Raw genomic sequence first — 22,338 nt, forward strand, 5'->3', positions numbered from 1 at the left:
GGAAACAGCTGGCAAGGCTTTTCAAAAGGTCACAAAATCTTTCACTTTGGAGGTTCAGTCTTCATGCAAAGATAACAAGTTGCTGGCTTTAGCATTTGTATGTAATTTATTACTATAGAGTAACAATCTTATATTGGACAAGAATCTTTACCAAAATTTCAAACTTTTCCTTGAATTTATCTTTGTAAAGATAGACGTGTTCCTGCTCGTTTCTGGCAAACAAGTGAACATAATCCATCAAAGGGGATAACACGTTGAAATATTTTACAAGGTAAAATTTTTTTTTATATATATATATATATATATATATATATTATATATATATATTTATGAGAAAGGACTTCAGGGAGGAAGTTATGTTGTCATACCAGAGAAAACACCAGAGGTACAGTTCCATCTGTTTATTGATCAACTATAAAATATCGAGTCACTAAAACAATTCTTAAAAGAAACACTGATAGACGTGGTTGCAGTCTGTAAAAAAAGAAAGAAAACATCCACAGCAGGTATAGAGGGACAGAATACATCTGGTTACAGATTCATCTCTAAAATGTTCTTTTTGCATTTTTACAAGATTAGACATGTGTACAAAGTATATTCTGATAGATTTTTCTCCACTAGGCTGTGAAGGATCATTTACAAAACATAGATAATTTTTCTATTTATTTTCAAAATAATCTTTTTTTTTTTTCTGTAACAGGACAATAACGATACTGAAGGAACAGCAGACGAAGAACCAGCCTCCAGTCCACCTCTCTCTCTCTCTCTGTGTCTCTCTGTCTCTCTCTCTCTCAGTCTCTGTGTCTCTCTGTCTCTCTCTCTCTCAGTCTCTGTCTGTCTGTCTCTCTCTCTCTCTCTCTCTCTCTAGCAGCTAGCTGCAGGGCCCGTCAGTACTACAACTGAACAGGCACTGGCGTGGACAATTGTTCAGGGAGTGAAAGCAAGGGGAAAACAAAAAAAAGAAAACATGCCAAAAAAAATCAGCAAAAACAAACATTTAAAAGAGAAGCCAAAGCAAAACGGACAGTGAAGAAAAAAACGACGTATGCAATAACTCAGGCTCTTAAACGTATGACCCCAAATGAAAATGAAGGCAACACAGTCAATAAGTGTGTGTGTGTGTGTGTGTGTGTGTGTGTGTGTGTGTACCCTGGTTGAAGGCATACGGTTGGGCTTTAGATGGAGATATGGGGGCAAATAGAGATTGGAAGGCAATAACACGCACACCTAAAAGGGCTACAGGTGTGTGCAAATACCAGAGGATAAAAGTCTCACTCACTGAGAGAAAAGGTGCTTTAGCAGCTCGGGGGTAAACAAACATTCATAACGGGCTGGGCTCCGCCAACCGGTGCAACCTGCGTACAGCCGGGACGCCAGGCCCAGATCCATTTTGGTCAACTGTCACTCAAACCCTTTTGTCTGCAGAAATGAGAGTGTCGGGCTGAAGGGGCGGGCTTACCAGCAGCAGGCTGGCCTTAAGCGGATAAGATTTTGTGACATCAATCAACGGGGTAATTTCAGAAAACTTATTGTCACTCCGTACCTTGTTACACCACTTTCAATACTAGCAGCACATTTATCAAACGCTTCTGTTGCCTCTGAAGTTCTACTATTACTGGCAGACTTCTTTTGTCGCTTAGTACGTGACATGAACAACATTAACATCTCCAGGTATCACGCAGCCGTCTCAGAGAAAATATATATGATATAACCGATATAACAATTCAGACAAAGGACCTCAAAAGAGTAGAAAATATTAAACCTATTGAATATCAACAAGACAATCTTCAATCTCTGCAGCAAAGCTGAGAGAGGGCAACGTGGTAAAAAAAACACAAGAGCATCAACAGAACCACAGATATACTATATGTATATAAATATATACGGCATTCTATATACTGCGCATAGATCTGATACAACTCCACACACAATAGTGTAACAAAGTCGGTTAAAATTTAAATTGTAAATCGCATAGAACAGATGTTTCTGGGGGGGGGGCACCAATTTCATTTGATTGGGGGCAGAAGGGGGCGGAACATTAGCAACGTTTTGGCGAATCATCATAAGGCCTGGGAGAGGAAGGCCGCCCAAAAGCTCACAACCATGAGCACGACATTCAACTGACTCCCCCTAAAATACGGTTAAACTAGGCACGTGGAAGGGAGGGGAGGAGGGGAGGAGGGGGGGAGAAATACTCTCGGAGGACTCCGAGTCACAGAGTCTCCTCTGCAGCGGAGCTCATTCAAAGTGCACTCATGTCAAAAGATGATTGCTTTGTGCGGGTAGAGGTGCGATCAAACGGTAAGATTGACGTCCGTAAAACAGCAGAAGCAAAAAAGAAGAATAAAGTCTATCAGAGGACATTTCGAGGTTGAAAACACTGCAGTCAAAAGAAATGAATGAGGCCGGACTGTGGCGGATAACCGCTCAGATGGAATTATGCGGGTGATGTAATCAGCGCTGGCAGCTTCATGCTGGAGAGCGATGACCTTGATGCATCTTACACTGAATGCACTGTTTACAACCATGAAAACACCTCAAAAGAATAAATAGAAAAAGGACAAATCCACCCCGTGGGACTCCTGCGATGTCGATACGCCGGCTTGTTCGGGGCCTTCGGAGTCGCTCTGTGATCGAGTGTTAGTTCACTTTTCTCTTGTGGCTGTACGCGCCTCTCTCAGGTGCAGAATCTGGGGTCTCTAGCTCCCCGTGGATCTTTCTCCCCTGCTGTTCCTGTCCAGTAAACACGGGCCAAACGCAGGACGCATCAACAGCAGCTGGTTTTGTAGTGTTTGAATGTACTCGGGGGGGATTTTTCCCCGAAGCGCAGACACTAAAGACGAAAATGGGAATTGCTTTTAATAGCAGAACACTCCTTTCCTCTCTCTTTATGTCAGAGTCTCTGAGGGAGGCAGAAGTTTTAGTAGTACACGGACGGCTTGCCTGCCCGATGGAGGATTGTCGAGGGGGGGGGGGGGGGGGGGGCAGGCGTTAGACTAAACGCGGATAGACGTTAAGTGTTAAGTGCTTTCTGTTGGGCAACGGAAGGAGTCTCGACCTCGTCTCTCTCTTTCCGTCTGTCGCTCCTGCTGTAGATACATTTATATGACTGTAACATCACCACGGCAACATCCTAATCACAACGGCACATCACTGTGGCTGTCCGCGGAGGAGGAGGAGGAGGCCTCCTTCCTCACCATCATTCACAGTTCATTAAAGCTTCTCGACTGTTTAGCTCTTTAGGAAACAGTACTCTGACATTAATCTATTACATGAAAATAAAACACTCATGTTCTTGTTTTCCTCTATGTAACCGTGTGTGTGTGTGTGTGTGTGTGTGTGTGACACCCAGGTGAGTATTTACACGTGGCCGTGCGTCCGTGACCGTTTAGTATATTTACATGTTAAAAAGGACGCTGAAGCGCTCGTTTGCCTTCTCGGGTTTTCCCGACTACACAGCGAGCAGAAGGGAAGTCGATGGCGTCCGCGTGTGCAGAGGTCCCAGGAGACTCCGCCCCCTGTGATACCGTCTCTCAGTTTAACCCCCCCGTAAGGAGCTGGAGGGTCCCGGCTTGGTTCCATCGGCCGGCAGCGAGTTGCGCTCAGCAGATGACCGGGACCCCGTCGGTGTTGAAGATCATGCCGGTGGTGGGTTCGTAGGTGCCGGCCAGGTAGTAAAGGTCCTCGCTGTCGGCGTAGCGCCGCGTGTGGGTCATCTGCTCGTACTCCTCCACGCTCACCACCAGGCACTTGTGGCTGACCGTCTGCACGTCGTTCTCGTCGCTGTGAGAAGACTGGTAGAGGGCGCGCTGCGACCCGTGCACAGAAACAAAAGCGTCAAAGCTCTTTATTTCTACTTAAACCCACAACAGCAGACGAGAACTGAACAAAACAAGAGGCCGGGTGACAGAAGCGCCTTGTTCTCTCTCTCACCTCCATGAAGTCTTTCCTCTGGATGGACGAGTGCAGAGCTGCAGGCAGCGATTGACCGCACATCTGATCCCAGTTCTGCAGAGGACACACGGAAAGTTTGAGCAAGGGGAGACTTAAAAGGTCATGATTGCTTTTAAATTATATAGTAGCATAATAGATTGCAAAGAGGAAATAGGAGACAAATGGAGGAGGGCGGTTCTGTTGTGTTCTCTTAGAATTTGTCCTTTAGTAAATGATCCTTTGGTTTGGGGAAACGATTTAGTCAAAGACAAAATAAATGTACAACACTAAAGGCCTTCAGCCAGCGGCCATAGTGTCATAAAGTCATTAGAAGTATTCGGTTCAATCTCATAACTAATTCTGACAGAGTATTTCCTCAAGTTTCGTTCCTTAACACAATAACAAAGATGTTAAAGCTCGAGGGGGCAGATCTGATTTAACCGGTCAGTCATTTTTACACCTGGTTACAACACGAAGCAGCTCAGCCCGAAGAGATCAAAAGGTGAAAGGAGACTTGTTGGAGATCAAAGGTTGATCGGGCACAAGAGACAACGGTGGAAAGAAAAAGAGGCAGGAGGTATAAACGCTCATTGCCTGTTACGTTTGTGCGCGCGGCTCCCGGGCTCCTACCTTCTTGTCGGTGAGCTTCTTGCCGGGGTTGGTCTCCTCTGGGTGGTAGAACCAGTTGACCCTGACCACCATGTTGCTGCCCCAGGACTCCCACATGCTCTGGATGCGGCCGATGAAGGGCAGGTTGGGCCGCCCGGCGGACAGAAACACGGCGCAGTCCCCGATGCGGATCATCTCTCGCCCGCGCACGATGGCCTTATAGAAGAGCTTCTTAGCCTTGCCCTTCATACCGCGTCTCTGGGGAGGTCAGAAGGGGACGGATTAGTCGCAGAGTGAAAAGAGTTGGTGTTTCTCTTCTTCTTCTCTTCATTTATACGAGAGATGTTTCTTCTCACCTGAGTGGGTTTTCCAAACCACTTCCAGAGCTGTCTGGCTGGAAGGAAAGCAGAGATTTTGGGCCTATTCTCCACGCTGGGAAGCCTCTGCCGTTTGGCCAGCTCCTTGGTTGTGGGGAGGTGGACGCCCTCCCTCCGCTTTGGTCTCCCCGCCTTCCCGTCTCCGCCGCTGGGCTTCGGTTTGGGAGGACGCCCCCTTTGCCCCGAGCCCTTCCCCGTCGCCGGTTTAGCAGGCTTGGTGGGCGTAGAAGGAGATGGAGAGGTTGAAGGCGAGGGAGATCGTGAGGGAGGAGACAGCTCTCCTTCCTCCACTCTGACCTCCACTTCCTCCTTCAGCTCTTCGCCCTCCTCCTCCTCCTCCTCCTCGTCTTCCTCTTCTTCTTCTTTTGCCTCTTCTTTCGGTTTGTCCTGTCCTGGAGGCGTGGCGACGGGGCCTGGCGGAGGCGTGAGGGTCCTCTCTTCATCTGAGCTGCAGGAAGAGTCGTCGGTGGAAGAAGAGGACGAGGAAGAGGACGACGATGAAGAGGAGGAGGAGGAACCGGAGCAGGACGAAGAGGACGACGAGCAACTCGAGGTGCATTTCTTCTTTTTCTTTAACTTGCCTTTCCCCCCTTCTTCCTCCGACTCCGAGCTGCTGCTGCTGCTCTGAGATAATTCTTTAACCTTCCTCTCGTCTCTTTTCTCCACCTGCTTCCTCTCCTCGTTGTTGCCTTTCTCCTCTCGCGAGTCCATCTTCTGTCCTCGGCCAGCACTCCCACGGCTCTCTGCCTTCTCTTTGGTCAGCACCGGTGCTTTCTCTTTCTCTCTCAGCCCAGGCTCCTTCTCCGGCGCCTTCGGCCTCGCCTTTAGCCGTTCCTGACTGGCTGTGCCTGTGGCGATGGGGGCGTGGTCTGCTCTGGCGCCTCGACCCTCTAGCAGCATCAGAGCCTTTGTCTTCTTGGTCTTCGGGGAGGTGACACCTTCGTGGTCGAGCTTGACGAGGGGCTCTGCCGTCTGGGGCTTGCGTCTCACCACCGCGGCCGCGTCACTCGTCCCCGGGTTGGGCTTGGGCCTGGAGACGGAGGCGGCGCCGGGCCTGGAGGACAGCTGGTCGGACGGCATCTTCAGTTTGGGCCTCGGAGCAGATGACGACGATGACGACGAAGGTCTGGGAGTCAGGGAGGAGCCCGGTTTGCCTGTCGACAGCCTGGATGTGGGGCCGGAGATGAGGGCGGAGCCGTGGCCGGGTCTGGAGCCGCTGTGGTGGTCCGAGGAGGAGGATTTGGGTTTGGGCGGAGCAGAAGGGGTTCTGGCGGTGGACAAAGCGCTCGGCTTGGGCGCGGTGGATGACGGTGCCGCCGCGGGTCTGGACACGGGCCTGTTGGTGGTGGGACTCAGGGCGCTGCTGCTCTCTCGCTCTCGGCGCTGGCTGTTGTACGAGTTGAGGTTGGGTTCGCTGTACAGATCCACGGTCAGGACTTTTCCGTAGGTGGAAGGGTAGAGGGAGGGGGGGAGAGCACGGGCTGGTTTAGGAGCAGAAGGCGGGGCTGAGCCGGCCTTCCTGACCACCGGGTTGGGGAGGGCGGGGTTCCCAGCGGGAGACGTGGTGGAGCTTTTGCGGCTGGGTTTCTCCTGGGTTCCCGTCGACGGCCGGGAGGCCGGTCGCGGCTTCTCCGGAGCGGCCTTCTGGACGGCGGAGGTCCTGTCCTGGGGGGGCTTGGATGGAGCCAAGGGTCTCTCTGTGGCCTGGGCGGAGGAAGATGGAGGATCCGCTTTGTCGCGGCCCTCTGGGTTCAAAAAGGTCTCTGAAAGAAAGGTAAGACCGCAAAAAGGTTTAAGAACTCCGCTGGTTTGGGGCAAATGTATGCATGTAAAAGTATATGAGTTTACATTGGTTACGCTGACATGTTCATTGTGCGACTTAGTGGTTCCGTAGCCTCACATGCTGAGTAACGAGCAAAACGTTCTGATTTGAAAGCATTGCACTAAGAACTGCTTGCCTAGTAGAAAGCAAGCCGGCGTCAGCGAATCCGAGATGCAACATGCCATTTATTACAGCAAGAGCAAACTCATTAAAGCGATATCAGAGGTGACAGCCGCGGTCAAATAGGAGTTTGATGAAAGATGCCTGTGAGGCGCAAGCCGTGTTTGGTGCAGTCGTTTTTTCTGATCGAAAAGAGATTCAAAGCCTTTCAGATTTGACCACCTTTCACTCGTCAGCAACAAACTGCATGTAGTGTTTCTATGCGTTTCTATTTCTAATAATCAACGTTAATAAGATAACTTTCATGTATTTCCTCCACCTGACGATCAGTGCATGAGACGATCTGATTCCTCTGCCTCCTTTTAGATCTCTAAATTACATTTTGCAAGATTCCAGACGATCTAACTGAGTGCCGGATCGCCTCCTCGGCTCTGATTGGACGTTTGTCGTTGGGGACCGGTGCAATCTAGTAAGAGCCATGAGAGGAACTTTTCACAGATTATCCGTCTCACGTACGAATGTAAAGTATCTGTCTGAGTTCCCAGGACAGGAACTCCGCTCTTCCATGATGAGCAGTCAGATAGTGTGAAAGTCATCTCTTATTTTATCACGTCGTGCCGACACGTTTGGCTCCAGAGTGTAAAATGAGGTCTTTTTCTGTTCCCATGGAATCACGCAGAGAGCATATCCCTCAAATAATTATTCTTTTGTTTCAGTTTTAGTTTATTTAATTTAATTTAATATTTCTATCTTATTATATTGTATATAATGTGTATCTTTTTAATCTTTTTTCTTCCCTGTATGATGCTGTGATACCAAAATTTTCCCTCTTGAGGGATCAATAAAGTATCTATCTATCTATCTATCTATCTAAAGCCGTGCTGGCAGTACTTAAAGTTCACTAGCTTTATCTAAAGCGCCCAGATGAAACATTTCATTGATAGTTTTTTACAGATTTGATACTTTTGGTCACTTATTGCTGTGAAACTCGTCACATCAGCGTCATCGTTGATTCATTAGTCAAGTAAAACCAGACCCGGAGGATATTATCCATTAGTAGGATAAGCAGTGGGTTGGTAATAACGATTATTAAGTGGTATCACACTAAAAGTCCAGATTAAAGCCTCATATAAGCCAACAAGAGCAGATCACTGTTGACATTCGGTAGATTCCAGAGGGAAGCAGTTAGATGAGCTCACCTGGTTTGGGTTTGGGTTTGCGACCAGGCTTTCCTTTGATCTTAGGCGCGCTCTCCTCCGGCTTTGCTGCCGCTTCTTTGCCCTCTTTGCTGCACTTGCGGACTTTCCTCCTGGAACAGCTGGCCACCAGCAGCGCGGGGGACGGCTCAGCGCCTGGACAGAAGCAGAGCGCCGTCGGGCTTTATGGCCTTTTCTGAAGATTTAAACTCGATGCTCTTCATGATTTCCTCATGACAGAGGCCATTAAAGCTGACCGGCGTCCTCAAAAAGGAGTAAAAAGAAAAACATGCCGCGCTGTTGTCGGTCACCTGCGAATCCTCTGATTGGATTGGGTTCTAACACTTAATACTCCGGACACGCTTTGGTCACGCGAACACACTCATACTGCTTTGAATCTGTTTACTGACAGTTTAAATTGAGATTCAGGGTAAGCTTGTCACGAAACCCAAATTATGACTTTGATACAATACCTGCCATAAATATTATCACCACACATAAAATATCATACCACCAATACGATACAGGTATATTTATCTAGAATAGTAACAAATAAATCATCTTTTTACTATTTTTAACACAAATGGCATTAATATTGGTATTATCCTTCAGCCAGATGTAAAAACTACAAGGCGCCATCATAGCGGTGATTATACACGGCTGTGTCATGTAGCCAAAGTACTGGCGTGTCAGTGACAGGCAGCAGTGTCAAGTATCAATACTACAAACATGCAAAACCATATTGTTTTTTAACGTACGGGAACCGCTGTACCTTTTTAGTATCAATACAGCGTGCAACATTAATTCAGGGACTTGTTACAATAAAAAGGAACATCAGCAGTAAAACGTTATTACACACTATAATGATTACACTATTAAGTAAAAAACAATACTCATTTGTCTGCAGTTCGATCCGAATAACATACTAATTGAACTATATATATATATATATATATATATAGTTCAGAGAGTAGCGATGTACCGGAATAGCTGTACGTTAACAGCCCTCTACCAGTAAAACACACAACAAGCACACACACACGGCCTAAGTCTGCTCAAACACACAGTCACACACACACACACACACACACATATATATATTATTTATTAACCACGCAGCGAGGGTAAGATGCAATTTAAATCACGTTGTGTGTGTGTGTGTGTGTGTGTGTGCGTGTCTGTGTGTGCGTGTGTGTGTGTGCGTGTCTGTGTGTGCGTGTGTGTGCGTGCGTGTCTGTGTGTGTGTGTGTGTGCGTGCGTGTCTGTGTGTGCGTGTGTGTGTGTGTGCGTGCGTGTGCGTGTCTGTGTGTGCGTGTGTGTGCGTGCGTGTCTGTGTGTGCGTGTGTGTGTGTGTGCGTGTGTGTGTGTGCGTGTCTGTGTGTGTGCGTGCGTGTCTGTGTGTGTGTGTGTGTGTGTGCTCTCACAGTGGATCTTGTAGTCCGGCGGCAGCAGTCTAATGTGTGAGAGGGGGATGCGGCCTGTGTCTCCGTCGTCAAACTCCACCGTGATGAGATCATCATTCTCGTCAATATCTGAACTTCCTGTTCACGGGAGGGAAAAAGGCTCAAAAGTAAACGGAGGCCAATCGATTTTGACCATTTAAGAGATAAAGAAACCTGTTCTAACGCATGTGTCTTTAATTGTATAACGCATCCGGTCACTTGCTCGCTGCAATCAGCCAAAGATCTTTTACATTTGTTTGTCCTTCCAGCTACAATTAAACTGTCAACGTAAGTGGATTACGGATCCCATCATGGACGGGACGGGTGTGTGTGTGTGTGTGTGTGTGTCTGTGCTGGTGCTGTACCGTTGACAACAGTGCCGGGATAAAGGCAGCGGTACTGCTGGCTCCAGTAGGCCGCGATGCGCGTTCCCTCCGGGAGGTAGCGCACCGACGGGGGCTTCACGTTGATGATCTGCACACATAGAATGCGTTCACACCGATTCAAATCAATCCAATGGAGCGTAACACATCATAGGTTCACTTTCCCAACGACACAAACTGTCCAAAAACATTTAAAAAAATGTTCCCGCCGCAATAGGAAGGTGGGAGTCTTGAGCCGGCCACAAATGCAGAGGACCGATATGTGCGAGTTCACTCACAGCCTCCTGCAGCAGCTGTTCCAAGCAGTAGATGTGTGGTCGGTTCCCCCTCTCCCCCTCCACCACCACACTGTAACTGCAGGGAGGAGATGTGGGAATCAGGGTCAAAAGTTTGAAGTCAGCAAGAAAAAAGGAGCCAGAGCTTTTAAGGACACAGTCTCAGGAGAGCGATCAGCTGTCTCTGCAGCGTGAACGGTCTCTTTGCCAGAGACGGGACTCGACCTTTAACCCGACTCTGAGCGCTCTGATGTGCAGCAGCAGCCCGGGGAATGTGTCGTCTCTTACCGACTGCCACTACGGCGCTTTGGCTCTGCCAAACACTGCTCGGAGCCGAGCGCAACTAATGCCCACACTCCCCTGGAATATTAATCCCGTCTGAACGGGGCTTTGCTGTTTGTTTTCTCTTAATTAAGCCACTCCGGATTTGAGCATCAATAAGTTCTAAATGAAATGTTTTTATGTTTGTGTGAAGTGTTATATGTTTAGAGGAATCGTTGGCCATTCTAGAAGACGTCATATTGGCTTTTATCGTATGCAGTACAAAACCCAAATGGGAAAAAAACCTCGAGTTGGGCTGCTGTTTTTTACTTCCAGTTTTTATGGGGCGAGCTAACCGTCAGTAGGCTTTGAGCTTTCAAAGCAAACCTCATTTAAAAGGAGCTCAGCAAGGTCCTCGTGGTTTGCACCTGCAGACGCAGCTTTAGTTTGAATGTCTGGGGGTTCTTCACATATCATCTTCCACCAATGTGCTGCTGACTCCAGTACTTCTCAAATCAAGGACACCAAACTTCAGCAGGGACAAAAACTGGAGCACCCTGATTGATAGCGACAGCGCTCACAGGTGCGCTTCCACTATTAGAGGCTGCGGTTCATTGGAAGGCGTACTCACATGTCAGGGGAGTGCACAGTGTTCACGTGTCCTGCGTACAGTAGCTGGTCGTCCATCGGGATCAAAACTCTGAGTCCGTCCACCAGGGAATCGTTATCCAACACACACTGCACCGGAGCTGAACACAGCGACACGGGCAGTGAATGTCGACTGTTGGAGGCTACGTCTGCTAGCAGTAGCGGACACGTGTGTGTGTGTGTGTGTGTGAGCGTGTACTGACCCGGCGCGGAGGAGCTCTCCGACACGCTGGTGCTGCGCGGTGGGACCAGTTCGTCCTCGCTGAAGCTGCTGTCCTGGTTGGGCTCAAAGTCTTCGTCTGCCGCCATGCTCTCCATCAGCCGGCTAACCGCCCCTCTGGAAGGCTGACAAAACAAACCCCCCCGTCATCGTGCAATTCTGCACGGGTCCGTCTGCGGCGGCCCGCTGGACGAGCAGGCGGACGCGCCATGAATGGACTTTTTCGAAGCGAAGCGGTAACATATTACAACACGTATGCTGTTGGATACACATTCTTTTCTCTGCTGTTCCACCACCACCAAGAGCTACGCACACACACACCTCCGCGGCCTTTACAGTTTCCAAAACAAGCTCTGGTTGTGGCTGGTGGCAGATGGAGAGTAAAGCAGCCCTTTGGCTGAAATAACACGTTGCAAAGAAGGAGTTTACTTTTTTTTTCTCACCAACTGAACAAAACCGTGAGAACAACAACAACACAAGCGTTCACATCACAATGACAATCACCGTGTGTGCGGGAAGCAAAGGGGCCACATTCAGGTCCGACGTTACGGTTTCGTCCTCCGTTGTTTTGAGATCTACATTGACAGCTGATCCATCATCCTACTGACCTCTCTGACCTTCGTCTTTGCTTTCGGCTGGCTCTTGCGTCCCGGGCTGAGGCTCAGCGGCGCAGCGAGGTCTGTGATTGGACTGCACAGCGCGGACGGGCTCACGGGCAGAGGAGAGTCCTTCGGCTTCTTTTTCTGGTTTTCAAAAGTCACGACACAAAGAGTTAAACACGACTGGCTGGGCCGAGGATGTAGAGGACAGATTTACACACACACACACACGTTGCCAGGCTGCCTGCAGTTGTCCCTTCTTGTCAGCAGACAGCAGGGTAGTGCTGCTGCGACTGAAGTACTAGGAAGCCCTGCTGACACACACACACACACACACACACACACACACATATATATATATATGGGAGAGAACCGGAGTTTGAGGGAGGAGGAGAGTACAACAGTAACAGAGAAGAAAAGGAGAGCCGGAAAAAAAAGGAGAGAAACACAAGTCTTTTTGGGTTTTTTTCTTGATCTTCTCAGTTGGTGATTAACAAGCGGAGGAATTATTGACACACTTTCACCACATCTTTCCCCTCTCGGCTGGGCGGCGAGGGCTTGGGTCTGGAGGCCGGCTTCGGGGGGAGCGGTGGGGCCGAGCCGGTGGAGGAGCTCTGACCGGTGGAAGCGGATGTCGACGCAGGCAACTGACTGGCCGAGGTGGCGGTGGCGGCGGCGGCATCGTGGAGGAAAATCCTCTCGCTGCGTCGCCGGGTCCAGCCCTCGTCCTCGCTGAAGCCGCCGAACCCGGAGGGGAGGTCGAGGCTGTACGCCCGCGGTGAACGCGGCGCCGGCCGCGGTTTGGGCAGCGGCTTGCGTTTGGCCGGCAGCGCGTCGTCTCGCTTGCAGGGGCTGGTCTGCTCGATGCGGCGGGTTGCCGGGGGCAACAGGGGGAGCTCCGGGGCGGAGCGTTTGCCGTGCAGCAGAGAGGGGAACTTCCTCAGACGCAAGTCCGACCCGGAGTCCGACCACTCGCACTCGGACGACCCTGACCGAAGAGAGGACGGGGTCACATGGTGTGCAAACGCTTCTTTTACTCGCTCGCACACACAAACTGTACAGAAAATAAAACATGCGGCCAGTAATAAACTCAGGCTTTTTTAAATCAATAACTCTGCAAATAGGACTATTGATCCATTTTAAACTAATACATTATTGAAGATCAGAATCACTAAATGCAGCCTGATGTGAAAATAAATTAATATTTAACCAAGAATCAATAATATAATCCTTAACAAGCGCTCGGGCAGTGAACCCGCTCAACCGCAATGAAATAAAAATAAATCACAATTATAGACTGGAAAGGTGTCGGGGGAATCTGTGTAATTAGTAAAAGTAGGATCGTTTGTGCAGACAACAAGATGCAGAGCAGCCGGTTTCAATAGAAGGAGGAAAGCCACATAACTTCATCTCGTTGCTCCTCCTTCAAATAATAAGGTGATCCATATTCATCGTGGTTATTGGCACAGAAATGGTGCTCAAGCAGTTTCACCAGTTTATACCCAGAGTACTTTGCCTGCTGCGTTGTTTGCCGTCATGGAAAAGGCTCAACGGAGTGGAGCTGACGGGAAGCGCACTCGCCGCAAACCTGGCCAGCAGACCGAGGCCGCTCTCCTCACAGCCGCCACCGTCGTCCGAGTCAGACTCGGCCTCGTAGTCGCCTTCGTCCTCTGACGTTTCTGTTTCAGAGAAAAGACGATCAGCTCAGAGATGACCGCGGCTGCAGCATTGGTCCGGGCCAAAGGTCAAACCACTTCCTACGTCCTACAAAAGGACATGAATTGACATGTGTTTTTAAGACAAACTAAATACAAAGACTACATTGAAGCCTGGACTTAACAATAACCGAATGATGTATATTCACTGACTCTCACATATCGTTAACATTGGAGAGAAAGATCTGCTGTCCGAACCGCTGACCTCACACTGTATTGCTGTGTAAGCAAGATACTGCAGGAAAAAGTCAGATTAACCACAGACATGCATGTGAGCCACAGACACACCAAGTCCATTATCATGTATTATTTATACCTATATAAAAATAAAAGCTCAGGGGAATGTGACACATGGAGAAGTGAAGAACTGCTTCCTTCAAGTCGGACAGGCCAGCACACACACACACACACACACACAAAGGCAGAAGTGCACACCGCAGCAGACTGCAGGTTAGCGGTTTGTTGCAAGTCGTTAGCAGTTAGGTCGATAGCAACAGAGAAGCATTTCTTTAAAGGTTAGAGTGTTAACATTGTGGGTGGGTTCACAGCACAACATCCCTTCATATTTCTCGTCCTAATGACATTGCCGGCCATGAGAAATAAGCTATCGTTTGTAACGCTGAGCTGAAAATAGGCGTTTTGCACCACTATCTGGTTGGAATCTGAAGTCAAACCAAAGGAGGACTAAAGGATGTTCAGGGGATGTTAAGTTAAGCTTCCGCCAATAAAATGAAACGGTTCAACTTTGCTGTGAAAAAGAACAAAAACACTAACTTTTTTCTAGTGTGCGTTGTACTGTGACTCCACCGTGTGTTAACTGAAGCAGGCAGACGGTACAACAAGCAGGCACTGAGAGGACAGCCCTGTGAGGCCCCTTGGTATGTTGGTATGAGGTTTGGTAACCATGGCTACATCCTCTTTCCCAGCACAGCATGAAAAAAGTCTTCCCATAAACCTTTGCAAGCCATCAGGAGACATAACGTTGGGTAGGTGGAGGTGGCCACAGCATTGAAAAGCTTTTTGCTTCATAACCATAAAAATACAAAGTTTAATATAAAAAAAGTAAATCTGTGTATTTGGTTCAATTTCAGCACGGTCCATGTTAGCAGTTAATAAAGCATAGAGGAAGGGGCACTTCCTACTTACAGAGCAGGCGACAGGGGTGTGGCCTCAGGGCAGGGCGGGGCAGCGGCGAGAGCGCGGCCTAACCGTAGCGTAGCCCGGCCTGAGCTGAGCTTAAGTCAAGCTTAAGCGAGGCTTTAGCCACTAGCTGCAGCGAGGCAGCGTAGGCTGAAGGCTGCGCTAGTCCTTGCCAAGCTTCTGTAATGCAGCAGCAGCAGCACAAGCACATGGAACAGGCTGAGAGACACTCAAAGCATTATGGGTAGGACAAGGAGGGGGGAAGGGAAAGCAGCTAAGGGGAGTGAGGGGGGGTGAGAGGACTGAGCAAGATGTCAGAGAGAGTAACAGGGAAAAGGGTTATTTGAAGGTTTAGTAGACACAGAGGAGGCGCTCTATTGTCCAAATATCCCCAGCATCAAATACGATTGGTGCCGTCAAGAAGTTTAGAATGACTTGTGATGCATTTATTTCCCCCACATCATCCAAACAGTAGACCACATCATCAATAAACAAGGTAAATCTAACAGATATCTTCACACTTCTCTTGGTTTTATGACCGTTTAACCTGACCAGGAAATAAATGAGTCATCTTGTCCCATCAGAATCAGCTCTGTGTGCGTGGAAATAATCTTTTACGTATTTAGGTTTCAATATTCCCAAATGTAACAACAGTGTTTTTTCAACCTTTGCCAGAAGGACCAGAAGGGATATTTGACAAACAGAGCAGTCTAAAGGACGTGTGAGGTGCAGCTGGACGGACGGACAGACGGACAGACAGATGAAGCAGACACAAGGACCACAGCGCTTCGCTTTCTGTGCCAATCAAATCAACACCTTTAATAAAGCTTATAGGTACCAAACTGCAATACAACTTTATGAAAGAATCTCACAATTCACACAATTTTTAATATACAAATGCTACAAAAAACGTTTTGCAATCCAGGCAATTAAAAAAAGAAAAACACCATATAAATATGGAAAACTCTTTTTCTGTTTTTAAAAAGGCGACTCTGTAGAGAAGCCAGCAGCAGCGAGCGAGGTAGGGATCGTCGAGCTCTAAAGCGCGGTCTGAAGCCAGCCGCCTGTGCGAAACGCAAGCGCAGGCGCACGCCGCCACGAGGCGCTAAAGACACATTTCTGTCGCGCTGCACAGCGAGGGGGGCGAGGAGCTGTAAGATTTGGTCAGTAACCTTGGTCAAAGGAGTCGTCGGAGGAGCTGAGTCCCGCTTCCTCCAGCAGCAGCGATAAGTGCTTGTGTTTCTTCTTCTGAGTCTTTTGGCCAGACAGCAGGGACGTCGGCGACGACGTCGATCGCCTCTTCCTGGTCGGGTCGCCGTGAGAACGCGTCCCTGAGAGAGGGGGCCAGCCCCCCCGAGCGGAATTGTGCTCCTCTGAATCTGAGTCTGGCGCAGAGAGAGTGCGGTTAATGACTGATGAGAAGAGGGGGGGCAGGAAACGATTTCTCTGCACCATCAGGGCTCTTCAATCTACACCTGGATCCGGTAGAATATTTTAAACTCTGCTAACCAACATAACTAGATGACCTAATGTTCTACCAATATTCAACTACCACAAAATAGTAGTACAATGTCACCTGCAGAGGCTTGTTTGGACTCTTTTCAGTCTAATTAACCTCAGGTCAAGTGGAACACGTTTAGCCTTGAACTAACCAGAGTCTGATTTTAAAGGATAAGTGTGGCGTTATTGGATAGATGTAAAACTGTGTTTTGATGAGTAAACATTACTTCTCTAACAGCACGAGTCACGTGAAGCCGTATTGTTCAGATACTCACTGTTGGAGCAGCTGCTGAGCTCCGATCTCACCGGAGAGAACGGAGCCGTGTTCTTCTGACCTTTCACCTTCCGGGGAGGCGCCGAAGCGGAGGCCTTGGGGGCCGTCTTGTGTTTGCCCGCTTTGGCGGGCGGGTGGATGCCGCGCTCCTTCACCCGACTCTCCGCCGACTTGCCGTTGGACTTGTCCAACTTGAGGTTGGGGGCTTGAGGTTTGCGCGGAGCGCCGAGCTGAGAGAGCGAGAGCGCTCTGTCGAGGTCCGACGCCAGCTGCTCCTGCTCACACACGTGAGCACGCTTCACCTTCAACGCCGCCAAAAAACACACTGTCAATCCCTCCGAACACTGGCGACACACAGCAGACAACATCAAAACATGCACATGCTAAGATCACTACCTCGAGGCCGTGACTGGTGGACGGCTCAGAGTCATTCCAGCTCTTCTTCTTCTTCTTCTTCTTCTTTTTCACCATCACCCCTCCACTTCCCGCCTCGGTCTCCTCTTCTTCTCTGGACAACCGGAACTTCTTCCTCTGTCCATCCCCAGCTTCAGAGTCGTCAGAGTATTGCACCGTCCTACCCGCCCTGACACACAGGGACATTTTTACTTTATTTGCACGGCCAAAAAGCAAACAAGCAAAGCAAACAACGAAGGATGGCTGAATGATGAATTAAAGCGGAGGTCTCACTCACTTTGCAGGCCTGCTGTCCAGTTTGGGAGGTGTCGCCAAGTGCTTCCTCTTCCTGGGTCGTCCTCTGCCCCGCCTGGTCAAACTCCGCCTCTCATCCTCCTGCTGCTGCCGCTCACTGACACATGCACAAAAGGAGTTATGTGTGTGTGTTTTGTCTGCACAACTGTCGTTTTCGTGTGTGTAATAATAGCACGGGTGCGACTGATGCATCTTGAATGTGCTAATTGCAGTAAGAACGCAAGCTCACCGCTTGTCTCTGCGTCTCTGCAGCTTGCTCAAATCTCTCTGCTTCTCCTTGTACGTCTTCTGCAGCTCGGCCAGGCGGACGCGGTATTCCACTTCCACCGCGTCCAACACGTCCACGGACATTTTACTGTACAGCTGCAGAGAAAAGAGAGGAAAAGGGGTCACGACATTTCACTAGCTGACGTTTTCCAGCTCTGGGTGACACGTTTGGCTTCAGGTTACCGGCTCTTCCTTCCTCTGCCTCCAGCTGTACTTCTTGTTGGGGTCCAGAGTTCTGGGCAGGTCAATGTGGGACTGTTTCTCGATGGCCTCCAACAAAATCTGCCTGCTCGCCTTCAATAGATAGTCCAGACCCTCTAACGTGATATCTGAATGGGATATGGAGGATGTTAAACCATTAGACATAGAGAAAATAAAGCCTAACCCTCTTTACAACCAATTTGATATGATTTTTATTCTCTTCTTTGATTTAAACTCATCTACTCACCTTGCTCCAGGCGAATGTGTTCGATCTCGCGCTGGGCCATTTGGCTAAGCAGGGCCATCCCCTCCAGCGCCACCATCTCCAGAGCACCCGTGCTGCTGCAGTCTGCCCCCATGGGAGCGCTGTCTATCGGCGCTATGAGCATCAGCGTGGGTGGGGTGTTGGGCCGGGCCTCGGCCATTTCACTTGCCGCCAGCAGAGCAAACAACCCGGCCATGGGATCCTCCAGCAGGAGCGGCGAGTCAGCGGTTGGAGGAGGAGTTTCTTTGACACTTTCTCTGCTGCTGGGAGTGTGCGACCCGGTCGGAGTGGCTGGCCGCTCGTGCTCGCACGCCGCGCTGGGGATTTCTCCCAGCGGCCGATGCGTCTGAGACGGCTCCCGGCGTTCTGAATCCGCGGCGACGCACGAGGGGTATTGCTCTGGACCGTCGGAGACCTCTGGTTTAGGCTCAGCTTCTGTGCGTGGAGGAGGCAGTGGAGGGTATGCCGCCCGACAGGACTGAGATGACGCCTCCATTTTGATTTGCCCCGTGTCCTTCTCTTCCTCCCGGACTTCCTCCCGTCTTTCACCCTGGAGGCGGGGAGGGCTGGGGGCGAGCAGAGGCGGCGGTTGGGACTGGGGCGCCGGGGCTTCCCCATCCTCCTCTCGGTCCGGTCTGGCCAGCGCAGGGCTGCAGCTCCGGCGAAGAGGGCCGACGGCTTGCGGGGTCACGTCGAGCCGAGGCTGCTCCACATCGAGTTCCTGCTTGAGGAAAGATCCCGTCTTGGACGACTCGAGCTTCTGCGGCTTGACGTCTGCGTCCAGCAGCCTGGAGTGGAGGCGGGCCGAGGGCAAAGGGGCGGGGGAGCGATGGGGGGGGACAATTTCTGTGTTTGCCGCTGTGGGAGCTGGGATGTGAAAAGGGGGGAAAGGGGAGCTGAATGGGGCAGTGATGGACTGGTAGGGATAACCAGGAGGGAGATCTGTCATCATAGTAAAGCAGAAATAAAAAGGAAGTTAAGGAACAATAATAAATGGACACAGTCATGCAAACGGCTGACGTAGCCGTTACTCCAACCGTCTTCACTGGTTTGAACGATCAAAGCTACAGTGTCCGGTAAACACCCGGCTAAATACAAGACGTTTCAGCACAAAGGTCAATGATTGAGCTGAAAAAAAACACCTGTAAAGAGAAAAAGTCCATCTAAACGCCGATTGGATTCCTCCAAACTCACCAGCGTAGATGCCTTGAAAGGGTGCAGAGTCCGGCTTCTGTCCCTCTCTCTGCTCCCTCCGTCCCACCTCCAGCTTAGGGCGCCGCGGCGAGCACGTGGGCGGGGAGGCTGAGCGGGGGTGAGGCTGTTGAGGCAGGGGCGGGTGAGACGACACTCTCTGCCCGTCGTCCTCCCTCTTGAGGCCGGTCACCGGCGAGGCGAACAGGGGCAGAGGGCCGAAGGAGGAAGTAGACGGGGTCGGCGAGCGGGAGAGGACGGGAGGTTTGCGCGGGTGCAGGACGGGCGAGCGGGACGGAGAAGACACGGAGGAGGGCCGAGGTTTGGGTTCAGCGTGCCGCTTCTCCGCTTTGTCTTCCATCTCCGGCCGGTGCTCGCTGGCCTTTAAGCGCTCCTGAAACACAAACCGGAGGGGAGGCGGCTTTGACAGCGTGTTTGTATGATGCGACACACTCCGCTCCAGGGTACAAATATCAGTGAGTGGTTGCATTGTTCTGACTTCCCGGCCCGTCTTCTCCTGCAGCTGCAGGATGTGCTGTGTGAGCGGCTGTTTGCTGAACGTGCTACACAACTTTACGACGGCATTAAACGTGTGAAAGGTGTACATCATCTCTGGGAAAGGACTGGCTCAGTCTTTTCAACGGAAAAGGGACCCGTTTTAAAAAGAATGGCCACATTGGCGCAGTGGGTTCAAGGGGCCACTGACAGGAAATGTTGGGAAGTGAGATATGTGCCCTATTGGAGTGTGCATTCCTCTATAAAGCAGAGATCAATGTGTGTATTGTTGATGTGATTTGTGTTTATGATATCTTGCCCATAAAAAGTCTGCTGCAGCTGCAGGACAGCTGGGTTTTACGTTTGTGGACACACACCACATTCACGCACAGGCATGCAAACATGTCGCAGTCGGACGATGTGCAGCTATTGGTACGTGTGCATTCAAACGCATTAGGTCCACTTACGACTAGCTGTGCGTTCCTCTGCAGCTCCAGGACCTGCGCCGTGTGCTGCTGGATCATGAGCAGCTCCTGTTGCCGCAGCATCTGCTGCTGCGAGAGGAGCTGCAGCTGTGCCGCGTGCTGCAGCGAGCTGCCTGCTCCGTATACCCCCGACCACATCGGGGCCCCGCGCTCAAGTACGTCGCCTCCTGTGGAGCGACGGGGGACGAGGGGTGAAACTCCGCCGCTTGAGCGGCGTATTTACGACATATCGAGAAACGAAGACAGAATTTCCCTCAACCCCCGAGGGACGGCAGACATCAACCTTCTGTTGCAGCGGCTCCCAAGTGTTTTTGTGAGACGGATCTCCCAACAGCCTTTCAGATCTACTACCCCTTCATCAACGCCACTTATATGGCTCTAATTACCTTCATTTGAAAATAATTTGGGTTGCTGCTCTCGCTGACAGAATCTGTCAGTATGCTATCGCTTAGCGACCGCTCAGCTAACAGCTTCAGGAGGCTTTCCTCATTAAAGTACCCGGCAATTAAAAAGCTGCGTTCTGTACACACTGCAACATAGTACAGAGTACATCTTCATGACGACACGCTAGTAGTGTGTGGTAACGTCTTCAAGGCTGTGTGAAAATATGATCACTGCAGTTAATCCATTACCTTTAGTTAACTATTTCAACAACATGGCCAAGTATCCCTTGTTGAGGTTCACTGCTCTGTTTAGGTTTTATTGCTTCTCTTCCTCCTTAATTACAAGGAGAATCCTGTTTCAAGTACCTCAAAGCGTTTTCCTGTTGGTGCTGTAAAGCAGCAGAAAGCAAAGAGCTACTGGTACACGGTCCACAATGAAATATGGATGCTGTCAATCTAGTTGGATATAGTCTCATTTGTTGACAGGGATTACCAGTACTAACATCTGTTTCGAAATGAACATGGCAATAATTTATCTTTTGCCAAAAAGCAATAAATAGCCATTTTAATAAGCAAACCAAAAGCATGCGCTCATATTTGAGAGTTGCGCGCGCACACATACAGACAGAGAACGCTTTCATACCGTAGTGTGACAGGTGTTCAGTGGGGATGACTATTAGCTGTCCAGACTGTGGGTCCCTGGCAAACTGGTAGTGAGGGGGCATGGAGCCCTGTAGCGAGGGGGGGTAGCCGGGAGGGAGGGTCTGATGGAGTGAGGGAGAACCCAGGCCTGAATGAAGAAGAAAAGAAAGTGTCAGAAATGTGCAGTACTGGAAAGAAGTTTAAAAAAAAACCTCACATAAGTGTGTGAGTGTAAGAATATGTGCGTGAGTGTCTTGAAGCTGTTATTTCTGGAGCGTTGGAGGAGCAGGAATGTCCTGCAAATATCAAGAATGTCTGTGGGCCTTGACCCCATGCAGGCTGCAGCTGCAGGATCAGCCTCCAGACAGACGGACGGTCGCCCGCTCCTGCTGCACCAATCGCAAAAGGCCCCACGGGCGCACGTAGAACTTTAAAAAGCATGCCGCGCTCCGGTGTTGAACCCATTTAGACTCCCTAGTCTTAAGCACCAGGTTAGATAACGCAGCTGACAAGGCAGCAAGACATTAATGCTCAGTGAAAAGGACAAGAGCTGCTGGTACTACGGCTCTGTGTGCCGCTCTGCTCTACTTGTCCACATCTGTCAGTCTACTTAGTGGATACGTAAAGTGGCGGCCGGCATGAAGGTCATCCATCTGCGACACGTGAACTTTTGCATTTGACGTGCTTGTGTGCTTGCTGTAGTCTAAAAGCCACAGACATTCAGATTACGATCACATAGAACTTTGCAATGTTTAAAACGTTACACTTTAAAATGAATTGGCCGTGATACACAACTTGTCACAATAAATGTTACGGGCACGTTGGCCATCAAATAACAAAGAGCATAAACAAACAGTAAATAAAGTCACATGTACGGCCACATACTGTATGGGGAGCTGGACAGCCAGACTGGTGGGGCTCCAGGTCGGGGCATCCAGGGGTGAGAGGTCAGAGTTGAGGGGTCGGGAGGCCATCGTCCCGCCCCTGCCAGGGCCGCCCCTCCTGTGACCATGAGGTTGGGGGTCATGAGGCTGGGTGTCATCATACTGCTGGACATGGGGGCCGGGTGCATCTGAGTGAACTCCGACAGCTCCTTGGACTCTCTGGATGGAAACCAGATTATTATTTGCCCGAACACTTTAGGAACAAAAAGTGATGCAATAGAAAAAAAAAACATTTTTTGGGCA

At 50.0% G+C, this 22,338-nt stretch overlaps 1 protein-coding gene across 3 annotated transcripts in view; it reads right to left on the bottom strand.

Annotated features, from left to right (window-relative positions):
- Positions 1 to 386: 386 nt before the first annotated feature.
- Positions 387 to 22,338, bottom strand: part of tnrc18 (trinucleotide repeat containing 18) — a 40,222-nt gene continuing 18,270 nt past the window's right edge. The window contains exons 7-30 of one of the 3 annotated variants that reach the window (XM_078084689.1): positions 22,037 to 22,254; positions 21,153 to 21,299; positions 20,109 to 20,293; positions 19,150 to 19,540; positions 17,938 to 18,897; positions 17,673 to 17,818; positions 17,452 to 17,585; positions 17,206 to 17,319; positions 16,911 to 17,088; positions 16,516 to 16,816; positions 15,913 to 16,125; positions 13,388 to 13,564; positions 12,404 to 12,873; positions 11,895 to 12,029; positions 11,270 to 11,411; positions 11,050 to 11,167; positions 10,161 to 10,236; positions 9,865 to 9,973; positions 9,482 to 9,598; positions 8,061 to 8,213; positions 4,899 to 6,682; positions 4,564 to 4,800; positions 3,934 to 4,008; positions 387 to 3,809 (exon numbers count right to left, since the gene is read on the bottom strand). In XM_078084689.1, coding sequence (XP_077940815.1) covers positions 3,603 to 3,809; positions 3,934 to 4,008; positions 4,564 to 4,800; positions 4,899 to 6,682; positions 8,061 to 8,213; positions 9,482 to 9,598; positions 9,865 to 9,973; positions 10,161 to 10,236; positions 11,050 to 11,167; positions 11,270 to 11,411; positions 11,895 to 12,029; positions 12,404 to 12,873; positions 13,388 to 13,564; positions 15,913 to 16,125; positions 16,516 to 16,816; positions 16,911 to 17,088; positions 17,206 to 17,319; positions 17,452 to 17,585; positions 17,673 to 17,818; positions 17,938 to 18,897; positions 19,150 to 19,540; positions 20,109 to 20,293; positions 21,153 to 21,299; positions 22,037 to 22,254 — 6,787 coding nt within the window. In that variant the 3' untranslated portion in view covers positions 387 to 3,602. Of the gene's footprint in view, positions 3,810 to 3,933; positions 4,009 to 4,563; positions 4,801 to 4,898; positions 6,683 to 8,060; positions 8,214 to 9,481; positions 9,599 to 9,864; positions 9,974 to 10,160; positions 10,237 to 11,049; positions 11,168 to 11,269; positions 11,412 to 11,894; positions 12,030 to 12,403; positions 12,874 to 13,387; positions 13,565 to 15,912; positions 16,126 to 16,515; positions 16,817 to 16,910; positions 17,098 to 17,205; positions 17,320 to 17,451; positions 17,586 to 17,672; positions 17,819 to 17,937; positions 18,898 to 19,149; positions 19,541 to 20,108; positions 20,294 to 21,152; positions 21,300 to 22,036; positions 22,255 to 22,338 lie in introns of all 3 variants that reach the window. The other 2 variants (XM_078084687.1, XM_040191598.2) reach the window with 2 other exon arrangements.

Source organism: Gasterosteus aculeatus, chromosome 11 (assembly GCF_964276395.1).
Source record: "Gasterosteus aculeatus chromosome 11, fGasAcu3.hap1.1, whole genome shotgun sequence".
NCBI classification, from domain to species: Eukaryota; Metazoa; Chordata; class Actinopteri; order Perciformes; family Gasterosteidae; genus Gasterosteus; species Gasterosteus aculeatus.